We start from the raw sequence: 24,044 nt of genomic DNA on the forward strand, positions 1-24,044 counted from the left end.
TTTATTTATTTTATTTTATTTTTTAACTCCATGGCTGAGTCAGTCGGCCACGAGTCATCTTCCACCACAGATCCATTATGCAGCAAAGTATCGATCCACAATCACTAATCTGCTGGCTACAACTAATGCCATCCTGTCTGCCTTTTAGGAAAATGCTGAACTAGTCATAACCTGTCTGGATATCAGACACGTCATGGTTCCTTTGATTTATCAACATTCAGTAGCTACTCCACCTCCTTGAGCATTATTTTAATATCAAGGGTGACATAATAAAATTCACAATATCTAATATAGTTAGGGAAGGACGTTACGTGGTTGTTTTCCATTAAGATTATTACTAAACATAATACCACTCTTTACCACGTGAAATTAATAATATAGTTTATTAAGCATTTGCCTAACAGTAGTAGTTTTACTATACATTAAGGTAACGGTTCAGATATCTTACCGATGACCATCATAAGACCGTACTGTTGGGGAAAGAAAAATAGAAAGGGTTACAAATTTGAATACAATTATCAATATTAAATTAAAATTACAATTTGAAATAGAAATTGTTTATTTGCAAATCGTAATGGTAATATTCATAATATTGATAATTGTAATCGTAATATTGGTAATTGTATTCAAATTTGTAACCCTTTCTATTTTTCTTTCCGCAACAGTACGGTCTGATGATGGGTATCGGTAAGAAACCTGAAACGTTACCTTAATGTATAGTAGTTCAGGCGAAAGCTTAATAAACTATATGATTCATTTCATGTGGCATTTTATTTAGTAATAATCACAAAATCCCTATTAACAGAAAGAGTGCTATACCTGCAATTTGGCCAAAAATATTATCTGGACATATAACGACAGAGTTCGCTTAAGATGGTGTTCTGTTAGGATTACTGTTTACTGCTTTGTTACCATTAATTAAAGAAAAGCCAAACTTCATACGTATGTTGATATCAAGCTATTGCGAACCATTCAGGCACATGATGATCCCCATATTATAAATCAACTAATTAACCACGAGCTCAGCCAGCTGATGCATTCCATAAGTGGAAACGTATCAGCCTGATATACATTACCACTTATGGAATGAAAATAAATCCTACTAAATCCACTAGAATAGTTTTCTCCCTGAGACGATGCCAAACTGAGATTCATCCATCTCTGGATGGCATCTCCATAGCCGAACAGAACGCTGATTTAGGAGCTGTTTCTTGACAGGAAGCTCACATTTAATAATAACATTGATCTCATCACAGCAAGAATGCAGAAGTTGAAATGGAATACAAAACAGCATCTCTTACATGTTGTTGCCTTTCACATAACAAAGAGCTACATAAACACAGTCATTTACTCCTCCATTCTTCATGGGGCAGAGTTGTAGGAATCTGCTGCCCCCACTACTCTGAAGCGACTGTTTGCACAGGAATTTTGGCTGCTGAGAAGGATTGCATACATGCACAGGTCGGAGCTAGACGTAGCACGACTGGTATCGCAACTGAAATTGGCATTTCCAGATTGACAATGAGAATAAGAGACATCAGGCTAACAGCTACTGTTAAACTTCTTGCTGGTACGACTGATTATCCCCAGCTGTGTTTATTTGTTTGTTTGTTAGTTATTTCGTTTTTAAGAGCATTAGCAACTAAGGCCATATTGCTCCAAGGATATGCGGTGGTCATTCCCTGACCTTTCCGCATCCTCCGTATTTGGTGGGCACGTGCTCGAACACGGGTCTAATCAAGAAGCGTATGCTACGCACTGCTGCTCCTGTCCACCTGGCTATGGAGGCGCCTATTCCCCAGCTGTGGGACTTCTGCCACTGGAGGATCCTCATCTGTGGCCTAAGGGCTAGCCAGTCCCTGTGTCACAATAAACACCGACTGCACATCACGGACAGTTTTTTTCCCCGGCTCAGTTGCTTAGCCTGGTCCAACAATTGAACTTTGATTTCGTCCGATTTTTCAAAGAGTCAAAATGTATCGAAAAAGGTTCCTCGATGAACTCTAATCCTTGAGACACCACAGTACCGATGCCCTTCTACTGACGGTAACCTGTCACCTATCTGGTGAAGAAACTAAAGGACTTTCGTGAATGTTTTATATGTTCTGTATATAATACATCTTAATTATGTATTATAATATGTAAATAGAAATTCAATGATTAGTCTCGTCCACAGCCCAAATAGTCGGTCACGACTATTTGGGCTGTGATGAGTACTATTGCTGTTTTCTTCTCCACAGTCTTTGTAAAGACAGAAACATGCAATAAAGGATTTTAATAATAATGGTATTGCTCATGGACAGATGAGTTAGATCTCTGTTTCACCTAAAATGACACTTTATTTTATACGTACCATCATACGATGACTGTTCTGCAAAACGTGTCAGATTCCAAAATGTATCCCTGGAGGGAACGTAGACAAAAACTCCACTGTTAAAGCAATCGGGCCAGCCAATATCCGGAACAGCTGATATTTCGTCACGTTCGAACAATTCATCACAGTTCTGAACTACCTAACGAAAAATCCAGATTCAGTTTCCAGTTGTAGACACACACACGAGTTGACACAGGTTCAAAGTAGAAAGAAAGACATTTAATTACAAATTAGCAAATGAATTTGTTAGGTCTCCAAAGAGAATTTGATATTCTTGTTCTGCCACACCAAAATCACTGATTCATTTTGAAGGCAGACTTGGTGTCATGTATTACTTGTCAGAATGTCGATTATGTTTTTAATAACATAAAATGAAATGCAATAATAACATTTATATTTACATATTGTGATGGCCAAGTAGGCTCAGAGGTGTTTACAGAATAGAAGTGTGTAATTTGTGTGTGTGTGTGTGTGTGTGTGTGGGGATTTAGTAGCATCAGCGACTAAGGCCACATTGCTTCGTTTATACTGTCTGTAAATTGTGTGGGTTCTGTTGTTATTATTATTTGGGTTTTAGGAGCATTAGCAACTAAGGCCATATTGCTCTCCGGGGATATGCGGTGGTCATTCCCTGACTTTTCCGCATCCTCCATATTTGGTGGTCGCAGGCTCGAACCCCGGTCTAATCAAGAAGCGTGTGCTACGCACTGCTGCTCCTGCCCACCTGGCTACGGAGGTGCCGCGTGGGTTCTGTGGTCGATTTTGTTTGCTGGACGAAAAACCATGCTACACGCCCCCAAGACTGACTAACTCGGCAACGTTGTGGAAAAGGCCCATAAAAATTCCTCACGTCACCGTGAGGAATCACGATCTTTTCCACTCGGTGTGAGGAGGGCGGCGATTCTATCAACTGTGCTACCCACTAGGTGGTGTAATTTTGTAAATTAAAAGACCCTATATAAGTGGTTGCCAGGCTGAATGGATGTTTAAATTTATCTATTCTACTCGTTTTTGCATGCTGGTTGGCATATTTTTTCTTTCGGTTTTCTTTATTCATGACCATGGGGCAACAAGGGTTAATGTTAATGTAACTTTATCTGTAATAAAGTTAAGGCAAATGATTACAGAATTCGTGAAAAATTGTATTATGCGAGCTTTGGAATTAAACTTGGGGATCAAGAAAAATCGTAGGTTTTGCACAAATTTCGAAAATCGTGGGCTCTGCGCAAATTGTTCAAGGTGTATAGAAGAACTGAGACAGTGGACCAGAGGAAACAAAAAAAAAAAAAAAAAAAAAAATACTTTCGGAGCTCCAGTTATCTGGAGCGAACTTAGAACCTATGTATATGACTACTATTTTCGATCGTCTAATATGAGAGGATACAGCAATAAACTTAAAAAAAAAAAAATATTATCTGGACCCTTAAGTCCGCTACAAGACCAGCTGCTCAAAAACCTGATGTACACGTTTTAATAACACTAATGAATCTGACGATCCACTGGTTGTGTAATTACTGAGTTCTTAATTTGATGTCAACAGGCACGATTTGAACCTGAAAAGTCTATTAAATCCTCTCTTTCTCAAAAAGTAAGCTCAATGATTTTGTGAGATGTTTGGATCCTCCAAAGGATTTCCCCCGGGTTTTGGAGAGATCCAAACTTCGGACTAAGATCGTGAAAAAGGGTTAGTTTCGTATATTTTTCAAAACGGTGGGTTGGAAAAATATTTCTGAATTAGACAAATTTCGGACGACAGTTAACATTAGGTGTACCAATCGTACACCTGCCGCAGAAATGCTTCTGAAATTTGTTTGACTAACTACATTGAATATTATCCTCCGAATTCCTATATTATTGTATTTCTGAATTAAATAAGCTAGGAGCCATCTATTAGTGGATGGCTCTTTACAAAAGAAGTCTAAAAGAGTCCCTTTAAAACTGTAATTTGTACGCATCTGTTAATATTGCACATTTCCTTTGCCTTTAAGAAATGCACACAGATCTAGACCTTCCTCTGAACAAGGCAAACTTAGAAAGAACACGGTTGGTTACTTTGAGGAAACTCAAATCATCAGGATCAGATAAGCCTGATCCTGTCATCAGGCCAAAAACGACAATTAGGCTACAAAAGTTGGGGATAATTGGAACCCATAAGTGGAAGGAGAATAGCTGGTCAAACCAGGTCTGAATTACAGCTTGCACTCTGAATGAGGATTATCTTACAATGTATCTTCGACATAGCAGCCTAGCACCTCTGACATCACAAGGTCACGCCTTTTGATCAGTTATTTGCAGAACCGTTCAGTATTTACATAATATATTGCTTTTTTTTTCTTGTTTTTGTGAAAAAAAAATATCGCCAGCAGCTCCTAATTAGTAAAGGAAAATAAATGCACTTACTAGAGTGTCTGGTTCCAGATATACACATTTGGAAAAATTGGTTAGCCGCCAAGCATGCAGTTTGAAGTAGGACACTCCGAGCTCTGGCTGTTCAAGAAGAGCCAGTTTGGTGGTTTCCTGAGAGTCTAATGAGCGCACAGACTGCACGAGGTGGAACACACTGGACAGCAAATGCCTGAAAAAAAAAAAAAAAAAAGAAGAAAGAAACTGCAGCTAATCATTCTGGAAATAAATATTTCCTGTATTTCTTTAGGTGATTTGATAAAAAAAAATAATAATAATGGTAAGTTTCGGCATATATGTGCCACTCCTCAAGACAAGCACACAACATGGATGAAAAAGCAGCAACAATTCTTCTGCGTTAACCGTGAGGACTCGATATAAAATTTCTTCTGAAACTCCCAAGGATACATAGAGGAAACGAAACGAGTTCGCACGGTAGAGACCAAAAGAACATTACCATATTTTGTAGTATCATATGGATTCGAATGCGTGAGGTGCATAGCTCTATTTTCAAACCGACCACTGGTGCATGAATTATGCAACAGTGATGAACATGCATAGAATGTCATAAAACACGTTCACCAAAATATATTTAATGGGCAGTACTCTGAAAAGACTAAGTGGATCAGAGGATGACATTGCACTGAAAATTTCATGCTGTCTGAAACACGAATAATTTTGTTTTCATAATTCAAAGACCAAAGTGATGTTAATCATTTCGCTATTTGAATTTTGATAGCTGGAGAATCAACCACAAGGAATTTGTTCGACTAAGTAAGACAGTGAATGCTGCTAAGTTTTGATTGTTTAGTTAAAAAAAAAAAAAAAAAAAAAATACCGAATAGCGGCCTCAGTTTCGACAGAAAGGAATCTTGTTCCTGTTACACGACAATGCTAGAATCGCATTCTGTACGATTCTATAGGAGTTTATTGGAAACGTGGAACTGCAGAGCTAATTCTTCCCCGTCTGTTTCTCTGATTTATATCCGTCATGGCTACTTGTAACTAAAATAAAATCCACGATGAAAGGACAATTATTTGACGGTGCAGAGGATATTAAAAGAAACTTCATGACAATCACTTGGAATGATTTAAATTTTTTTCCCAACGACTATACGAGTGAACTTACAGGTGTACATCTGCTCAAGACGATTACTTTTTTCATTCGAACGTTTGTTTTCTTTAAGTTGACTCAGTCCTGGAACTTAATTTTCAAACCTTTTACTGTATTATTAAAACTTTTCCCAGAGAATCTATAAAAGAATATTGATATAATCCGGATTTGGGTCAGGAAATAAAATAACAAGAGAAGCCATGTTGTTTTCCCCACATATTAGATGAAAACGGTTTCGAAATGGATATTCCACTGTTCCTCAGCTTGGTGGACTACGCGAAAATATTCGACTGAATGAGACAAGCTAATGGAAATTATACATTAATCTTTGAAACTAAATTTGAATTAGCTATTATGTAAGCTACATAGTGAAGCTGCTTTTGACAGCTAAGACAAACACCTACTTCAGCTCTTCAGGATAAATGGCGATCTTCTTGCCTTCGTCACTTCATTATCAAAGCAAAGGGAGTGTCCACCTCACATCAAGAAGTCCTGCTATACCTGCCAAATCACTGCAGAAGTACCACAAGGTGGGGTCCATTCTGGCCAAGTAATCTCAGTCATACTTATTCCCTTTATATGTCCCCGAGATTATGCAATATTATATGCTGATGACAAAGTTACTTACCTTAATCCAACGTCACCTTCAATTAGCCACAACTTGACAGTTGTCAAATAGATGTGCGGAAATTTGCCTTCTAGCCAGCAGGTAGTTGATTGCTGGAACAAATTTCCATTTGTCGTTGTGGAAGTTGATAGCATAAATAAATTCAAGGAAGAACTGGACAAACCTTTAGAGCGAATGGATGGGTGAAATGGGAAGGTTTTTTTTGGCTGATACTGTATAACCTTGTTTTCTTGCATCATATGCTTCAACTTTATTTATTTATTTTTTTGTTTTTATCATTGTTTTGTTCGGATTTTTTTTTTTTTTTTTTTTTTTGGCTGGTGCAGCATAAGCCATAGGCTTTCTTGCACCATGCGGCCATTACTAATACTAATACTAACTAATGCTAACCCTTACGAAGATCTAAATTTGGAAATAGTAAACTTACGTAGCACTAATTTTAGATAATTTCTCATATGTAAAGAAGCAAATGGGGTTCCTTCTCTTTCCCTCAAGCCTATTCGGAATGCAGTACTGTGTTTCAATTAAGAAAGTCAGCACCGCTCATTATCTTTTAGCAATTTACAGCTCTCACAGCGAACACACCGGTCTATACCGTGCCACTCAAATTTAATCGGCCTCAGACCCCCTTTTGGTTCTTAGCTTTACCGATGAACCCCAAAATAAAATATCATTTTGTTTTATTGTTCTCAATAATAAAATACTGGGATTGATAAACAAATACACTTTGTGATCACAGCATTACGACCACCTACCTAATACCGTGTTGGGCCACCGTTCGCCTAGGCATGACTTCCCTGGATGTCTGAAGACGTCCGTAGGGATCTGCAGCCATGCTGCCTGCCTACAAGGCTTCCCACAGTGTCGGAATAGATGACGGTTGCGTGTCCATACGCCTCACTTCCCGTTACAGTATTCATTTGGATTGAGGTCAGGCGAATTTGGAGGCCAATTAAGATGGATAATATCTTCATTGTGTTCCTCGAATCACTCGTGCACAGTGCGGGCCCAATGACACGGCGTATTATCGTCTTCGAAGATCCCGTTTCTGTCCGGAAAAAAATGCAACATTCACAGGATGCACATGGTCTCCTAAGAGCTGCCGGTAAACCTAACCCATGAAACGGATAAGAAAGTTTCCTTGTTCTTACTAGCAAAATATGCCCCATCTTAAGCAACCATTGCCACCTGCCTGAATAGTAGGCACCAAGCACGATGAGTTCATGGACTTGTGTTGCTTTCGCCACACACGAAGGCGTCCGTCGGCATGTTGCACCAGGTGATACCGGACAATCCTAATCATACAGTCAATACGCTTGATCTTTTTCTCACAAACAACCCTTCTAAGTACACGGTAGAAGTGAGAGGTCCTTTAGGCACTTCAGATCACAACTTGGTGATTGTCTCTTCTCCAATGGAACCTTTATCTCATGGCTATTCCCAACCACGTGTTGTTTGGCATTACAAGAATGCAAAATAGGATGACCTGCGAGACTTCTTTTCTTTGGTCGGATTATTGTTTCAAAACTTCTGATGTCAACGTTTGCTCAGATCGTGTCAGTGAAATTATTCTTGCAGGGAACGCCGATCGCTGGGGGATTCTGTACAAAGTGAAATTATTCTTGCAGGGAACGCCGATCCCTGGGGGATTGTGTACAAAGTGACCACTAACAAGCTCCCCAGAGGCGAGGTCGTATCAACCACAAAATTACCGAACGGACTATACACCAGATCGTGGCAAGATACTATCAATAATATTCTAGACGCTACATTCCAGCAGCCTGCTGACCCACACACACACTGGAACAGCTACAGCTCTGCACGGAAAATGAAACATATCACACAACTGCAATTGAAGAACCCTTCACCACAACCGAGCTCAACTTAGCTGCATCTAGAATCAGAAACAAGAAGGCTCCAGGCAGAGACATGCTCGATCCAGAAATCGTCCAGAAGGCCATTGAACTTATTCCCACTACAATACTCAACCTGTTAAACCACTGTCTCCACCAAGGATTCTTCCCCACACAATGGAGGACTGCAATCCTTAGACTTATATTGAAGAATGCAACCAAACCACATGATCTGCCACAATCTTACCGGCCCATTGCACTGCTGCCAGTCTTCAGCAAACTTCTCGAACGGATGATCTCCCATAGAATAGAAGCCCACTACAATAACGCTGGTCTCTCCTCACCTAAGCAGTACGGTTTCCGGAAAGGACGCTCCACGATTGATGCACTGGAAACAAACATTGAAGCTGCTACCAACTGCAACTCCAAATACTTTCTACTAATCTCCTTTGACTTTGCTGGTGCCTTCGATTCCCTCTGGTGGCCCAGCGTCCTGGGCAGGCTCCGAAGAGCGCATGTCCCAGAAAACTTATATAGATGCATCAAGACCTATCTCCAGGACCGGCGAGTTGTCGTGTCTGCTCCCCACTGCAGTGTCTCCAGACCAGTCTTCAGGGGATGCCCTCAGGGATCTGTCCTGGGGCCTCTCCTCTGGAATCTGGTGCTGGATGATTTCCTGAACACCAAACTCAACAATGTACAAACCCAGGCCTATGCAGATGACCTGGTCATGCTCTTTTCTGCCAATAACAGAACCCAACTAGAAGCAATTGCCAACCAGGCCATCTCCACCCTTCAAGCTTGGGCAGAGCATAACAACCTAAAGATCTCCCCAGAGAAAACCAATTCGATCCTACTAAAAGGCACCCTTGATTTGAGAAGACCACCCCAAATCAAGGTCAATGGTGTTACAGTAAAACTAAAAACAGAGCTTAAATATCTAGGTTTGATCTTAGACAAAAACCTGTCCTTCACTCCTCATCTAGACCAACTCAGGATTAAGATCAGGAAGTATGCTGCCCAAGTCTCAAGAGTTGCCCGGAAGGACTGGGGCTTAAAGAAGAGAACGCTGTCACTCTTCTATAAGGCAGTTTTCATCCCGGTTATCACCTATGCTTCTGGAGTCTGGTACAAGAAGGCCAATACCGTAGTAAACAGATCGCGCCTAGGAACTATCCAGCGCTCTCTTCTCCTTCTGTCCTCGCGTGCCTGTCGCACTGTCAGCACCCATGTGCTCCAGGTCCTCACTGGATCTCTTCCACTGGACCTGGAGATTGTTCGTCATGGGTTGCTCTACCAAATAGAGAAAGGAAGAGCAGTTACTTGTGCAGGTTTCACCACTGACCCAGCAAATAATAGAAACGCTGAAAAGAAGAGACTTAATGAACATCTAACAGACACCTGGGCAAGAAAGATGGCAGACATCAACTAAAGGCGCTGTCACCAAAAGATTCCTCCCTGATGTCAGGACCTCCTATCCCCTCACACCTGTCTGGTTTTCACCAGGACTCTATGCTACCTACCTCCTCACTGGACATGGCTCCTTCCAGAAAAAACTACATGACTTCACAATTTCAGACTCACCCCGCTGCCACTGTGGAGAGGATCAGACGTGGGAGCACCTTGCCCGCAGCTGTTAAATCTACGAGGACATCAGAAGGATCCTAATAACAAAACTACGCTTCGACTACCAAAATCAAGAACGCCTCACCCTACAGAATGAAGAAACTTACCGAGCTCCGACTCAATTTGCAATGGACTTATTTACCAGGCAGAAAGCGCTACCACCACCTTAATATCCGAATCAATAGGTCATAACAACCATGACTGCCAATTGTTGCTACGCATCATTGAGCCATGGATGCTAACGCCTTGGACCAACTTGCACAAGACTTGACCAGCAGTGCAATAAAAGACAGGGTCCGCACATACCTTGACAAATTCCTCATCATTGATTTCTGGACAAACTTCTCTCGACCAGATGTGACACATCTCATCAAGAAGAGGCCTAGCATCGATCCCTGGACTTGACCATCAATCTTGGACTCCCGGTTTTGAGCACCCCCACTATTCGTTCGGATGGACTACTGGACCAGCCTTCAGTCTGGATGCGACACAGACTCACCAAATGGAGTCCCAATGACGGCACCTGAACTGAACCTTACTGAACATGACCCATCCACCATAGCAGCACTCACACTGCTGGATTTCCAGCAAGTTGTCGGCTCCAACTGACTGGCTGTGCTAGCTATACCTACCCTGAACTTGCGGAGTATATCTCTCTCTCTCTCATTTTTTTTTTTTTTTTTCGGCTTCTTTCTTCTGTTTCCTGCCATCCGTTCTTTTACTCCCCCCCCCTATTTTTCTCTTACAGAATCTTTTTTTTTTTTTTTTTTGTGGGGTGGTGGTTTTCGTCCACCCGCCACCCCACTCCTCTCTCTGGTGTGGCACTGGGCATGCCACACTGTCATCAGGGGCCATCTTCCCTATTGGCCCCTTTAAGGGTGGAAGGCAGTCTTCTGCCTTCCACCCTTACTTTTCTCTTTTGATTGATTTTTTTTTTTTTTAATTATTTATATATATATATATATATATATATATATATATACATATACACGTGTGCGTGTGTGTGTGTATATACATATATTTATATATATACACACACACACACGCATTCCCCACAGGTCTAAATCTAAAAACATCAAAATTACTGCCCGACCTATTTGGCCCTAGAACAAGTTATCAGCAAACAACCCTACGCTCTGTTAAAATTACAACCGTTGCTCAAGAAACAGCGATCATCTCATTCTCAAATCTGGTCCTAGCCACTGAAATCCCAGGAAAGTAGGTGGCAGGACCCGCCAGAGTACTCTAGCTACAGTGGTACACCCGGTCAGCCTCCCCGTGGCATGGTGTGGTGTGGTAACGTCGGGTCCCACTAGGGGCTCGGCGGCTAATAGACCGGAGGAACAAAGGGCACAACACAATATACAGCACATGACCCCACACACTTCAAATCTCTGGCCCCGATACAATGTACACCCGCGGAGATGGGAGAAATCCCAGGAGCCGTTAGACACTAACATACCTTATACCTTATTCTTGCAGGAATGGAATCCCTTATCCCACACTCCACTTTAAAATCTCGTCCTTTATCTAAACCTTGGTTTTCCAATAAATGTGCTAAGGCTGTCCAAGAGAAGAATGTTGCATATCGTAATTGGCTTGTTTCTAATTCTTCAGTTTCATTTTCTGCCTACACCAAAGCTCGCAACAGTAGTAAAGCAGTTATTAATCAGTCCAAACTAGAGTTTGAACAGGCTAAGAGTAGAAAACTTGCTTCTTGCCCTAATGGTAGCCGAGCATTCTGGCCTCTTGCCAAAGCTATTGGCGGCAACTTTTGCCCATCTTTGCTCCCACCTCTGTCCAAACCAGATGGTTCTATTGCCACTTCAGCCAAGGATAAAGCTGACCTGCTAGCATCCCAATTTTCTTCCAGCTCATGTATTAATGATCTTGGTAAAACACCTCCCACCATTCCCAACACGCTCCATTCAATGCCTCCTGTGGTCTTCCGTCAAAAGTATATCAGAAGGATTTTGATGAATCTTTATGCTAAGAAAGCTCCAGGTCCTGATGGTATTTCTCCACTTGTTCTCAAAACGTGTGCTCCTGAACTTACTCCTATTCTTTGCCGCCTTTTTTTCACTTTCTTATTCCAAAGGTGTTTTTCCTTCTGTTTGGAAATTTGCTCATTTCCAGCCAGTTCCTAAAAAGGGTGACAAATCCCTCCCATACAATTATCGTCCCATTGCAATTACTTCTACTCTTTCTAAAGTAATGGAGACATCAATTAACCGCCAACTCTTAAACTACCTAGAAACCTTCCGTCTGATCAACGATCACCAGTATGGATTCCGTCTGATTAACGATCACCAGTATGGATTCCGTCAGTGTCGATCCACTGGAGATATTCTGGCTTATGTTACCCATTTATGGACTAATTCAATGGAAAGGTTCGGTGAAACACAAGTAGTTGCTCTTGACATCTCAAAGGCTTTTGATCGTGTTTGGCATAAAGGTCTTCTAAACAAACTTCCATCTTATGGTTTGCCAACTGTTTTTAGTAATTGATTATCCAGTTTTCTCTCTGATCGCTCACTGAGGGTGATGGTAGATGGCTCTCTGTCTTCTAACTTCTCCACTAATGCCGGTGTCCCCCAAGGTTCAGTTCTTTCCCCCACTCTTTTCCTCTTGTATATCAATGACCTTCTTCCATTGACTGGAAATCCTATCCATAGTTTTGCCGATGATAGCACATTGCATTTTGAGAAACCTTGTCCTCCTCAATCAGCTTCAACTTCTCGAAAATCTGCTACCAATTCCTTAAATGCCGATCTTCAGGTACTTCTCCAGTGGGGTAAAGACAACTTAGTTGATTTCAACCCTTCTAAAACTCTGTCTTGTCTTATATCTTGCAAAAAGGATTCTTCTGCTCCTATGCTTATCTTTAGTGACACTCCGTTTTCTAGGCAAAATGATATATCTCTTTTGGTGATTACCCTGACTTCTAATCTCTCTTGGCACAAGCACATTACAAATATTGCTTCCTCTGCATCTAGAAAACTTGGTTTTCTCTTTCGCTCTCGGCGTTACTTTTCTTCCAAACAGCTGCTCACTCTGTATAAATCGCAAATCCGCCCTGCCATGGAATATTATTCCCACATCTGGGGTGGTGCCCCCAAAACCTCTCTCAGGCTTCTTGATTCCATTCAGAAGAGGGCAGTTAGGTTAATTAATGATTCATCTCTAACAAAGTCTCTCCACTCGCTTTCTCATAGACGCACTGTTTCTGCTGCATGCCTCTTCTACAGATACTTCCATGGGCACTGTTCTTCTGAACTGGCTTCTATAATTCCCGCTCTCTCTTTCAAAACAGTCTGAACACGTGCCGCCACCAGCCAACATCCATTTACTGTCCAACTTCAAATCCAGAAACCAACTTTTCATCTTCTTCATTTATTCATTCAACTGCCGTTTTCTGGAACAACCTTCCTTCATACGTATTTCCTGAAAATTACAATCTACAGAAGTTCAAGTCCAATGTCAACAAATATCTTCTTTCGTCTTCTCAACCTCAAACCCAAGCACGGTACTAAGTACTATAGGTTTTAATACCTCTCGTGTTTGGGGTTCACATAAAAAAAAAAAAAAAAAAAAAAAAAGGTATTTGGACTCATCCGACCAGCACACTCGTTTCCAGACATCCAATGTCCAACCAGAGTGTCGACACCACAGCATTCGCGGTCGACGATCAGCGGCGAGGAGAGGGTGTCTCTTTGGTCTCTGCTGTGGAACCTTAAGTCTGAGTGTGCGGCGCATCGTCATTTGTGATACTGTTTTTGCAATCCCCCATATTGTATTCCGATATCAACTGTCGCACATGAATCTGCCGTTGAGCCCGTACAACAACGCTGCACTCTTCGCTCACCACGAAAATCCACCTTGAGTAATCTTTTACAGTTCCGTAGGCGGGAGGTGGTTTTACCCTTTTGACACCATTCGTCGTACGCCTTAACCACAGCGGGCCTTGAGATACTGACTCGAATTGCCGTTTCCGATATGGAAGCAACCGATGCACGGGGTTTCAAAAGAGCATCATTGTGGGAGCTCATACCTGACGTTACTATCACTTTGACTTGCACGACGAGACGCGAATTTAACGCGGCTCTAACTGTATGAAGCTGTTGGGCTTTTTATACTGCGAGCTATGTGGCATAGTCCATTAAGGATGGGGTGGTCATAATTATGATCACTGAGTGAACAGTGTGTTTGTTGGGTGGTTCCTGTGGTTTCCCACAAATCCGCTTTAAGTACTCTGTGATGCTGCACAACTTTGGAAAGCCAGTCGGTGTGGGTTATGTGAGTAGCGTGTTGTTCGACTGGTCACTTAGTTAGAGGAAGGCACGATCACCAGGAAAGGCCCTCCCGGGATTCGTCCACGGCACGGGGAGCCAGACCAGGAACAGTAGAAAAACGCCTGTCGGGAGGCCTGCACTCTTGCAATAACGAGAGTGAAGGGAGCCAACAGAAAGGAGCATTTTACAGGAAAGATGAAGGTAGGGAAGGCATATGGAGGCAGCAGAGCGACATCTCTAAGACAAAAACAGAGGCATATGGAGGCAGAAGGCACTCCCAAGGCGAAAACAGAGGAGAGGAAAATGCTTAGTGCTAAAATGTGGATGTCCCTGGAGAAGAGCGAGGGGCGAGGAAGGAAAAAGAAAGTGCAAAAGCATGACTAGAAATTCTGCCATTTGGGAAGTTGAGGTATCGGTTGAATTTGACCATGGAAGAGTTGATTCACTGGTGAATCAATGATCACCGAGTGTATATTTTTAACGTACGTTCAAATGTTGTCCTTCCACGTATAAAAAAAAAAAAAATTAAAAAAAGAAGATTTAAATATCTATCTACCAATTTACGGATTGCTTCTTTCGTCTATGTGCAAGTCTTCCCGATACACAATCGCTTATTTTTCGGCACCCATAAATTCAGAGTAAAAAAATTCTCTTAACTTACGTTCCAGAATTAAGAATGACAGATAAGCTTATATCCATTTTCTATGAAACTCATTCCTAGGGTACATAATTAAGAGAAAGTCCATCTTCTCGCTCATCCTAATGGTTAGTGGACCACTGATCTATACAATACTATTACAATAAAAGCAGATCTGCAGGGATGGTGAGATCAAACGGTACTTTTAAATTGACCTCATAATTCAATGAAGCCATTACGTATAAAACTTTTAAAATGTTAATTTAAATTCGAAGAAAAGCAGTTGCAGAAATTATTTTACTGTATTCTGTGTTATCTGTTAATATTTGTTCTGAATTTTACGAGCGAGTCGAATTGAACGAAAGCAGGATCCGACTTTAATGAAACAACTTTATAAATATTTTAAATATGCAGAATTAATTATCATTACATGCAAACAACTGACAATGAATGGATTTGTGAATAAACCTTCTGAAAACAAAATAACAACAACCTAAAATGTTTCACCTCGGCCCGATTTGCTCTGTCTGGGATGGTCATAGCCTTATACATATGACACAAAGTATTATAAGTTCCACAAGTTTCCACAAACAATAGATCGGCGCTTTCAACAAATAGGGAAGTTACACAAGTGTTGAACAACCCGCTATTCGGACGAATCACAGCGTATTTCATAGAGGCCAAACTGATGGCACTCATGGTTAGCAACGATGATCAACAATTGCCGGTCTCCTCCCACAATGGGTGGAAAAGGCTTGAGTTTGAATCCAGTCAATGACGCCAAGAATTTTTATGGGATCTTTTCACAAGTAGTCGCTCTCAGGCGAAGGTTTCATGTTATTTTTTCTCCTGGAAACTTTTTTTTTTTTTTTTCCAGTAAAGGAAAAAACCGACCGAGAGTACACGCAGTTGCACACATAGCATACTAAGATCTTATAGCCTTCGTTACCTTGGCGCTTAACGCACACACGGGAACTGACTGACTGGCTTTCTTCCTTGTGGTCAGTAGCTTCAAATTAAGGACTGAGACAGCTCTACATTTGAGGTATGTAATCTAGCGTTTAGCAGCACAGAATGCGCCGATGCCAAGAACCCTTTTAGCCCGCAATACTTTCTACAGAGCCAGAACGAAGTGAAAAACAGAAGCGATAATCTTCATCGGTCGTAAGATGCAGTAATAAGTCATAAGCTGAATCTTATACATACTTAGCCGTTTTCTCTTAAGATAAATCCAAATAAATCCGCACAAATGGTGTTTTCACTTAAATCAAACCCAACGCAACTAAACATGGAATCCCCATCATCCCAGCAACCAAGCACAGAGATCTAGGCGTTATCTTCGATCCTAAAGACCATGTTGAATATATGCACGACAAGGTCTGCAGATCCAGTTGGCTTGCCAAACAATACCTGTAATAAGATTCGGTGTACGGCTCCTTCATGTCACAGAGCCCAAGTACATGCTCCAACATATACCGGTTTCTGCAGCAATTTCATTCATTTATTCATTACACACAATATACAGTTTCAAGGTTATGTACATTAAAGTACATACAGATTTATATACAAGATATATTTACATATATTTAGTACATATCATTAAATACGCGCGCGTGTGTGTGTGTGTGTGTGTGTGTGTGTGTGTGTGTGTGTGTGTGTGTGTGTGTGTGTGTTCTTTAATCAGGGTGGATCCTAGGCATAACACAACTCCACCTTGAAAACTTGTGAATGTGTAGAGTCTCTACAAAGCGGGTCTGGAAGAGTATGTTGAATTACCTTAGGTTTGCTACATTTCGGCTTGAGCAGCCAATTTTGGCCGATGTGTAATTAGAGGATCCAATTACACATCTGCTATAATAGGATAGGCGACAGATTCCTGCCCGTGGAGATGCTCCACAACGTCCGGGAGATGGATGTCGATTACAAAAAGTTCACAGAGGACAAATCCTACAGAAGACTCATCATGAGGGAACAGCTTTTGTCTTCAGCTGAGTGACTGCCATCGTTTTTTCATCGCGCTGTGTGTAGTATGAAAAAAAAAAAAAAAAAAAAAAAAAAAAAAAAAAAAATGTTCTTTCATTTCCCGTGTTAATAATTTTTCCTGTATTGGTTAATTTTTATGTGAAATTCCTGGCATTGTCGCTGTTATGGGTGTTGCATCAGGCATCCATGTAACATTCACTGATTGCAATAAAGATATATAATTTTGGGTTACTCCTCAGATTCTGAAGAAATTGTTCGCTCAAAGAAGAATTACAAGGTAATAAATAGAATTTAATGGAGAGGAAATTCTTAAGGTTAAGGATAAATTGTACTTTAGTGTCTTTCTGTACGTATTCATATTTTTTAACGAGAATAAGTTTAAAATGGAAAGCAGTGTTGAACTGGTCTATAAATACTTACCTCATGGGTCGAGTGACTGCATCCGCTACAAGTACTACCAAAGTGCGCTTCGTTTCGCAAATCCTCAACGAATTTCCTAAAACTAAGCATCCTAAAGCAGTCATATTACTGGTTGCCATAGTAACGTACGCTTCATTTTTTGATTCCGGTTCCTGAGGCTGTGGGATTCCCACTTGCACAAGCTCAAATAATTTATCCAAACTCTTTCGTCTGGCGGAAACGGCATCCTGCAAAGGAGGGTGATAGGACTGCTGACTCTGAAATTCTTCTACACCAGATGAAGACCGAAATGGAAGAGGATGACTTTTAGAATCTAGAGATGTGACTTCTCCATCGATTTGCCAAGTGGCTGGGACGGATGGCGGAAGACGACTGGGTGCCATGAGGACTGCTTCATGACCTCTTGGAAGAGGTGCTTCAGTAGAAGATTCGGGGCCAGTGTGATCTGGTATGAAATGTTCGGCAGATACAGGATGGCCTTGAACGTCGCCATTCATCTGAGTTTTCCTGTGTTCAGCAAAACCTTCAGTTGCATCAGAATTATAAACATCACCTGAACCTGATATACTGTTTGTAGTAGTAGGCAATACTTGCTGTTTAATTCCAATCTTGGCATCTCTTTGCACTGTTATTTCACCTTTTGCATCTTCTTCCACGTTTTTCTCAGCAGCTCCATGTGCCTGGGGGTTATTATTACTCAATTCTGTACATTCAATTTTATTTTCGGGAGCATTTCCTTCATATAAATGAGCACTCTTATCAGCGTAATCGATCTGAATGCTGCCATCCTTTGTCAAATGTCTTTGACCAACACCTTTGTGGGAATAGTGAGGACCATCTTTAGGGGAATATTGAGGACCATCTTTAGGGGAATATTGAGGACCAACATCTTCACCGATGGAAGCTTCATTTTCTAGGATCATCTGTGACTTCTCCTTTTCGGAATTAACAGTACGGGGTTGATGAGAACATGGGTGCCTTACTTGATTGATGAAATCCTCTTTAGCACACCACAAACACCCTGTTGAACGATCCACAACAGACTTATGAATAATATCCCCAGCTACAGTATCTAAAACATCCCGCAGCACTGATATATAAGATAGCATGGATCTGGAGCACCTGTCACATAGCAATTCGTGATCTTTTGCAGGACGGTCTAGTAACTTACCAAACAAGTTGGAGATGTCCACACGGTCGGAATGTTTGGGACACACAGTACATTTTACAGAATCTGTTGACGCTCGCTTCTTTTTTGTGCTTTTATCTTTTTTAGGGATTTCTGTTGGTTTGATGAGGGTTTTGGGCGTTGAATGAATGTTTCCATTCGTCTCTAGCGAAAGCTGGGATACATAAGGAAATGATAACTGTTCTAGGCTAATTTCTGATTCTGTATCAGAGGTCGCTTCAAGTTTATCGGGCACAGCAAGAGTAACTGCTCCGGCAGAAGTGTCATTAGCAGTCTCGTCATTTGCTGCATACAGTGGGCTCGCAGTTGTCTGAGCTTCCTTCAGGCCATCTGCTGTGGTGTCCCCTAAGCCATCGACCAATTTCTTCTCCACTAAGCCGTCGACTAACTTCTCTTCCACTAAGCCATCGGCTGTAATTTCATCCGAATATCCCTCGAGAATCGGAGGACCACTCTTCTGGGATAAGTTGAGGAACTCTGAATCGTCACTTCTTTTTCCAGCAAAGGCGTGACTAGTTGGTTTCCTAAGTGACTCCTCTGGTAGCTGCGAACACGTCTTGGAGGAATCGGGCTGATTTCTGAAAAATTAAATTTTCTTTAAGTACGCTCGGTGGCAAATATTACACTTAAAATGTGACACAATACAATCTCAAAGTACTTTAATATTTGCAGATTTAGAGAAAATCTTTATTGCTACCTGTACAAAAAACATCATGAAGGAGTTATTTAACTTTAATATCCTAATGACGTTGGACATAGAAGTTAGTGCAATTGCATCATTTCTATATGCCATAGCGGAATAGTTACATTACATCTCACATTGTGAATGCCTTCACAATGAGTTGCCTATTCGGTTATACTTCGAAGAAGTAATGCTTCCCCAATAGATAAGAGCTATTGTTACTTATCTTCAGTGGATACCACCACTCAGATGGCTGTTTCAAGGTACATATGTAGGGATGCAATGCTCTTTAACAGAAAGGCTCCTAAAAGTTGGAGAAAAGCTTAAGAGTTAGCGGAAAGAAGGATAGTACGAGACAAAAGTTTACTCGAAACAAAGGAAAGGAGCCACGCCGTTTATAAGTAAAGCTTCTAGTATTAGTATAAGTAACGCTTCCCCAACAGATAAGATTGTTACCTATTCTTAGTCTCAATAGATACCAAAACGGCCATTTTGGGCTGTTTGACCCTTCATCGGTGGGTAGGTACCACTGATAGTATAACAAATGACAATCAGTTATGAAATTAAGTCTATAATATGAGAGACGCCAAGTGGTGTTTAATAGTTTATACTTACTTTTTATAAAGTACGTTTTATTAACTATTAAACACCATTCGGCATCTCATACTGTGGACTTAATTTCACAACTGGGTTGTCAGCTGTTATACTATCAGGGTAATTACCCATCCACCGATGAAGGACCAAAGCCCAGAAAAGACCATCTAGGTGGTACTATCCACTGAGAATAAGTAACATAGTCTTCTCTATTGGGGAAACGTTGCTTATTCGAAGTATAACTGAAAGGACAACTCTTTGTGAAGGAATTCACAACATGAGATGTTGCAGGGTTTTAGGAGCATCAGCGACTAAAGCCATATTGCTCCGTATATATTGTCTGTAAATTGCCTTTCGATTTTCTGTTTATTGGGCGAAAAAACCAGAGTTTCCGGGAAAAGAAAACTATGCCACCCTCCCCTGAGACCGACTAACTCGGCCACGTTGTGAAAAAGGCCCATAAAAATTCCTCGCGTTATCGACGGGACTCGAACTCAGATCTTTTCCACCCGGCGGGGGAATGATGGAGATCATTCAACTGTGCTCCCCACCAGGGCATTATGAGATGTAATGGAACGATGCCATTATAACAACTTCGATTAATTTACTGCGTATAGACACGATCCAATTGCACTAACTTATAGGTCTGCAAATTTTCTCACAGTCTGAAGCTTTGCCCTGAATTTTTATTAGGTATTAAACTTAATTAAGTCATTAAATTTTTATGTATACATTACGAATATTAAAAGTACGAATATTTAAATCAGTACAAGGTGCATACGGACTTGGGAGTCGTCTTCGATTATAAACTGAGCTTCAACCCCCACATTGACAAGCTCGTATACTCCGTCGTATTATATGCCTCAGAAATTTGGGGGTCCGCAGCCCCTACCAACATCAAGCGCGTGTACTCCGCCGAATACGCTCCTTCGTTGGATCACGCATAAACATCGTCGTCCACACCAGCAAAGGACAACTGCAATGGCAATCTCACTAAATTTTGCCCGACTTCCAGACCTTGTACCGGCAAAACGCCTTGTTCTCACTGCCAAAATGACAACCGGAATGGTCTGGGAGCCAAGCATTTGGGAACTGTGCGGCTGGAGAATCCCTCAACCCGGACTGAGATCAGCTCCCACGCTCATAGCCCATCCTAACAGACTAGCCCTTAGGGAGATGCTCCCCGTAATCCAATCAATTGACAACGACCTCTGCAGGTTTGCGGAAGAATCGGAGGTACAAACTGCATATTGATATGGGCAGCATAATAATGCCCAATATATTGTACATAATGTTCAAAGTACGATGTCTTTATGAAAGTGTTATGAATAAAGTCAAGAATATATGAATATCTTTAGGAAAGATAAATATGACTATCTTTATTAATACATTGTAGATACTGTTAAAAGCATAATATTCTGTAAATAATCTAACACTGATTCTATTGTTGGTTCTGGGGGATGAGCCCGAACCTCGATGTGGGCCCCGTCCACCAAGGCTATTTTTTAATGCTAAATATATTCGGACGTATTTATCTGAACAGTATAAATTCTATTTTGTTAGAAAGTTTATTTAGTAAGCTTGCTTGCGAATTTTTAGTCATAATCAACAAATGTAACTGCAAACTCAACTTAAAGAACACTGTTTACACCACAGACCTCGCCACCTTTACACCGTGGTCCCTGAAGATCTACTATTACCAATCTCAAATTCTCTTTCACATAAGCTTTGAATTCTTTCAAAGCTTTGAAACCTTTGAATAATTTTTCTTGACGTCAAAGCTACATATAAGATTTCCATCACATCGTTACTTAACATTCTGAAGAACTACTTCGGGATCTCCGATAACCTCCTCCCCGTACTCAATAAAATTTTTCAGGAAAGATGCCTCCTTGTAGAGTACAATGGTCTGTCCTGTTCCTTTACTGTCTGCAGAGGGGTACCACAGGGCGGCGTTTTGTCAGCAGCGTTGTTTGCAGCTGCTCTGGAACCTCTGCTGGCAAAATTCCAAAACATGATCTCGTACGCTGATGATTTGAAGCTCTTCATTCATTCGGATCAGCCAGAACAAGCGCTTTCAGTCCAAAGAGCTGCAATAAAGCAAATAAATGAGGTTGTTGTTGTTGTTATTTGGTTTTTAGGAGCATTAGCAACTAAGGAATAAATGAGGTAAACACTGCTATACTGCAATCACTGCATGGAATGACCCCTTAGAAACAAATAATCACATATAATATAAATTATACATTTACATATAATATAAATATCATATATAATATAAATTATATTGATATAATGACCTTCTTCAAGCTTATTTCCGGTAGACTAGATGCTCCCATCACCAATAGGCTCATCATTCTACCCAACGATAACAGAAGAGCAACTAATCACCAAACATCTAAGATCCGACCTGTCCTCAACCAAATCAGTTCGCTCAGTCATATGTTTCCAGCAAACACGATTGGTCTCCTGAACGACCTAAATATTAACCCCGAGCCGATTTGCGTGGATAAGACCTACAATTGTAATAGTGCGATTTTAATTTTAGATGTTTCAAGTCTCCTCCGCTCTCCGCAGGCTTCTGTTCTTGAGGACAAACTGCACTCCCCTCCTGTTCCGAACAGCCTTCTACAACTTGCCTGCTCTCCCGCACCGTGCTTCCAGGGATACTGAATTTATTTAGAACATTTATCCTGAACATTGTCTTAGCCTGCTGTAATAAATTTAATCTGTATCCTTATATTAATGTATACATTGTTAATCTGTTATAGTTATGTTTACCCTTCTAGCAAATGTTTGCTGTCTAGGGGGTAGATGTAACCTCTCCTTTTCCTTTACTTGAATAAATAAATAAATCTACTCACCACTCCTCCTCCTGTCAATAAGAAGAAATACAATAATAAAAATATAAAACTAGAATAATAAATAAAAAAGTAGAAATAGAAAATTAAATACTTTTCTAATTCAGTATTTTAAAAAGGTGGAAGCACTTCCCCAGATTGAGAGTGATATATTACTGGACTTTACTTATAGATTAATGTTCTGTTTATACTGAGTGCATGAAGTCAGAGGAGTTCATACAATAGAGCGAGAATACAAGAACATCCTCGTGGATAAAAATATGCAAGTCCGGCAATGTTCTTCTAGACATGAATCACCCATTGATCTGAGGTCAGTCGAAATCAGAACGCGTTGAATTTGAAGGTGGTTTGTGCTTTTCATCGTTTTTTTAAGAAGTGAGTGACTTTACTTAGCAAGGAATTTCCATCTGATTTTGTTTCAACTTAAGCAAAGTGTAGCAGCAATCCACGAATTAAAGCAGCTTTCTGAGAAGATAATGCGTGTTATTCGAAGAGTTTTTATTGCTTTGCAAACTTTAAAAAGGGCCGCTTGTCCATCAAAGAAAATCCTCCCTCTGGCCACCTTCAAAAACCAATTATTCAATCGCTCGTGATATGATCAAAAGTGATCGACATTTAACTATTCACGAAGTTGCTAGTGAAATTCTTATGGGACAACGCAATCAATTTTAACACAGTATTTGGTGATTCAATTTAGTTCAGTTCAGTTTATGTATAACAGTCTCTGGTTGCGCCCAGACTGATGTCCATCTCCAACTATATTCATGTATCCAAGTGGAATATATATATAAAACAGTAGACAGACCACTTATCCACCAGGAAGCAGGCAACACGCAGGCAACCACATCCCGGTGTCCGTCTCCGCACGTGGGTCTACTATACTGTCTGTGTAACACAAATTCCGCACCCACCAGCAGTTGTGCAAGTCTGATGGGTGCCAGCGTCTCCCGCTTCTAGGCTGCCCAAACCTAGGAGCAAAAAAAAAAATAAATAAATAAAATAAAACGTATTTTAGGATTCGACGCGTTTCAGCCAAGTTTGTGCCATGCATTCTCACTGATAAAATCAGAGAGAGAGGCGACTTTTCTCGCATGTCAGAATCTTCGCCAACGTGCTGCTTCTGACCCACGCATTGTTTCTTCCATCATTACTGGTGACCAGTGATGAAACGATAATGCTAGGTCTGTCACGACGGAGGGGGTGTGTGTGTGTGTGTGTGGAGCAGTCAGGGAACTGCGACGGCTGTTTTAGTATGGTTGTTAAAGATTACGTATGGAGCCGTTCGGAAATCTGTCTTCGGGGTGAGAGAGTTTGTAGTTTCACCACTGCTGGTAATGAATTCCGAGTGTATGACTACGACTCGGTCCTCGAAAATGGAAGACTATTTT

General features: G+C 40.9%; 1 protein-coding gene across 1 annotated transcript in view; it reads right to left on the minus strand.

The window, feature by feature from the left end:
• The window catches only part of LOC150090416 (uncharacterized), a 108,199-nt gene that overhangs the window by 11,409 nt on the left and 72,746 nt on the right, over positions 1–24,044 (minus strand). Inside the window, exons 2-4 of the mRNA XM_090389879.1 lie at positions 17,331–19,097; positions 4,775–4,949; positions 2,354–2,513 (exon numbers count right to left, since the gene is read on the minus strand). Coding sequence (XP_090246005.1) covers positions 2,354–2,513; positions 4,775–4,949; positions 17,331–19,097 — 2,102 coding nt within the window. The remainder of the gene's footprint in view (positions 1–2,353; positions 2,514–4,774; positions 4,950–17,330; positions 19,098–24,044) is intronic.

Source organism: Mastigoproctus giganteus, chromosome 2 (genome assembly GCF_048544385.1).
Source record: "Mastigoproctus giganteus isolate SK-2022 chromosome 2, ASM4854438v1, whole genome shotgun sequence".
Lineage (NCBI taxonomy): Eukaryota > Metazoa > Arthropoda > Arachnida > Uropygi > Thelyphonidae > Mastigoproctus > Mastigoproctus giganteus.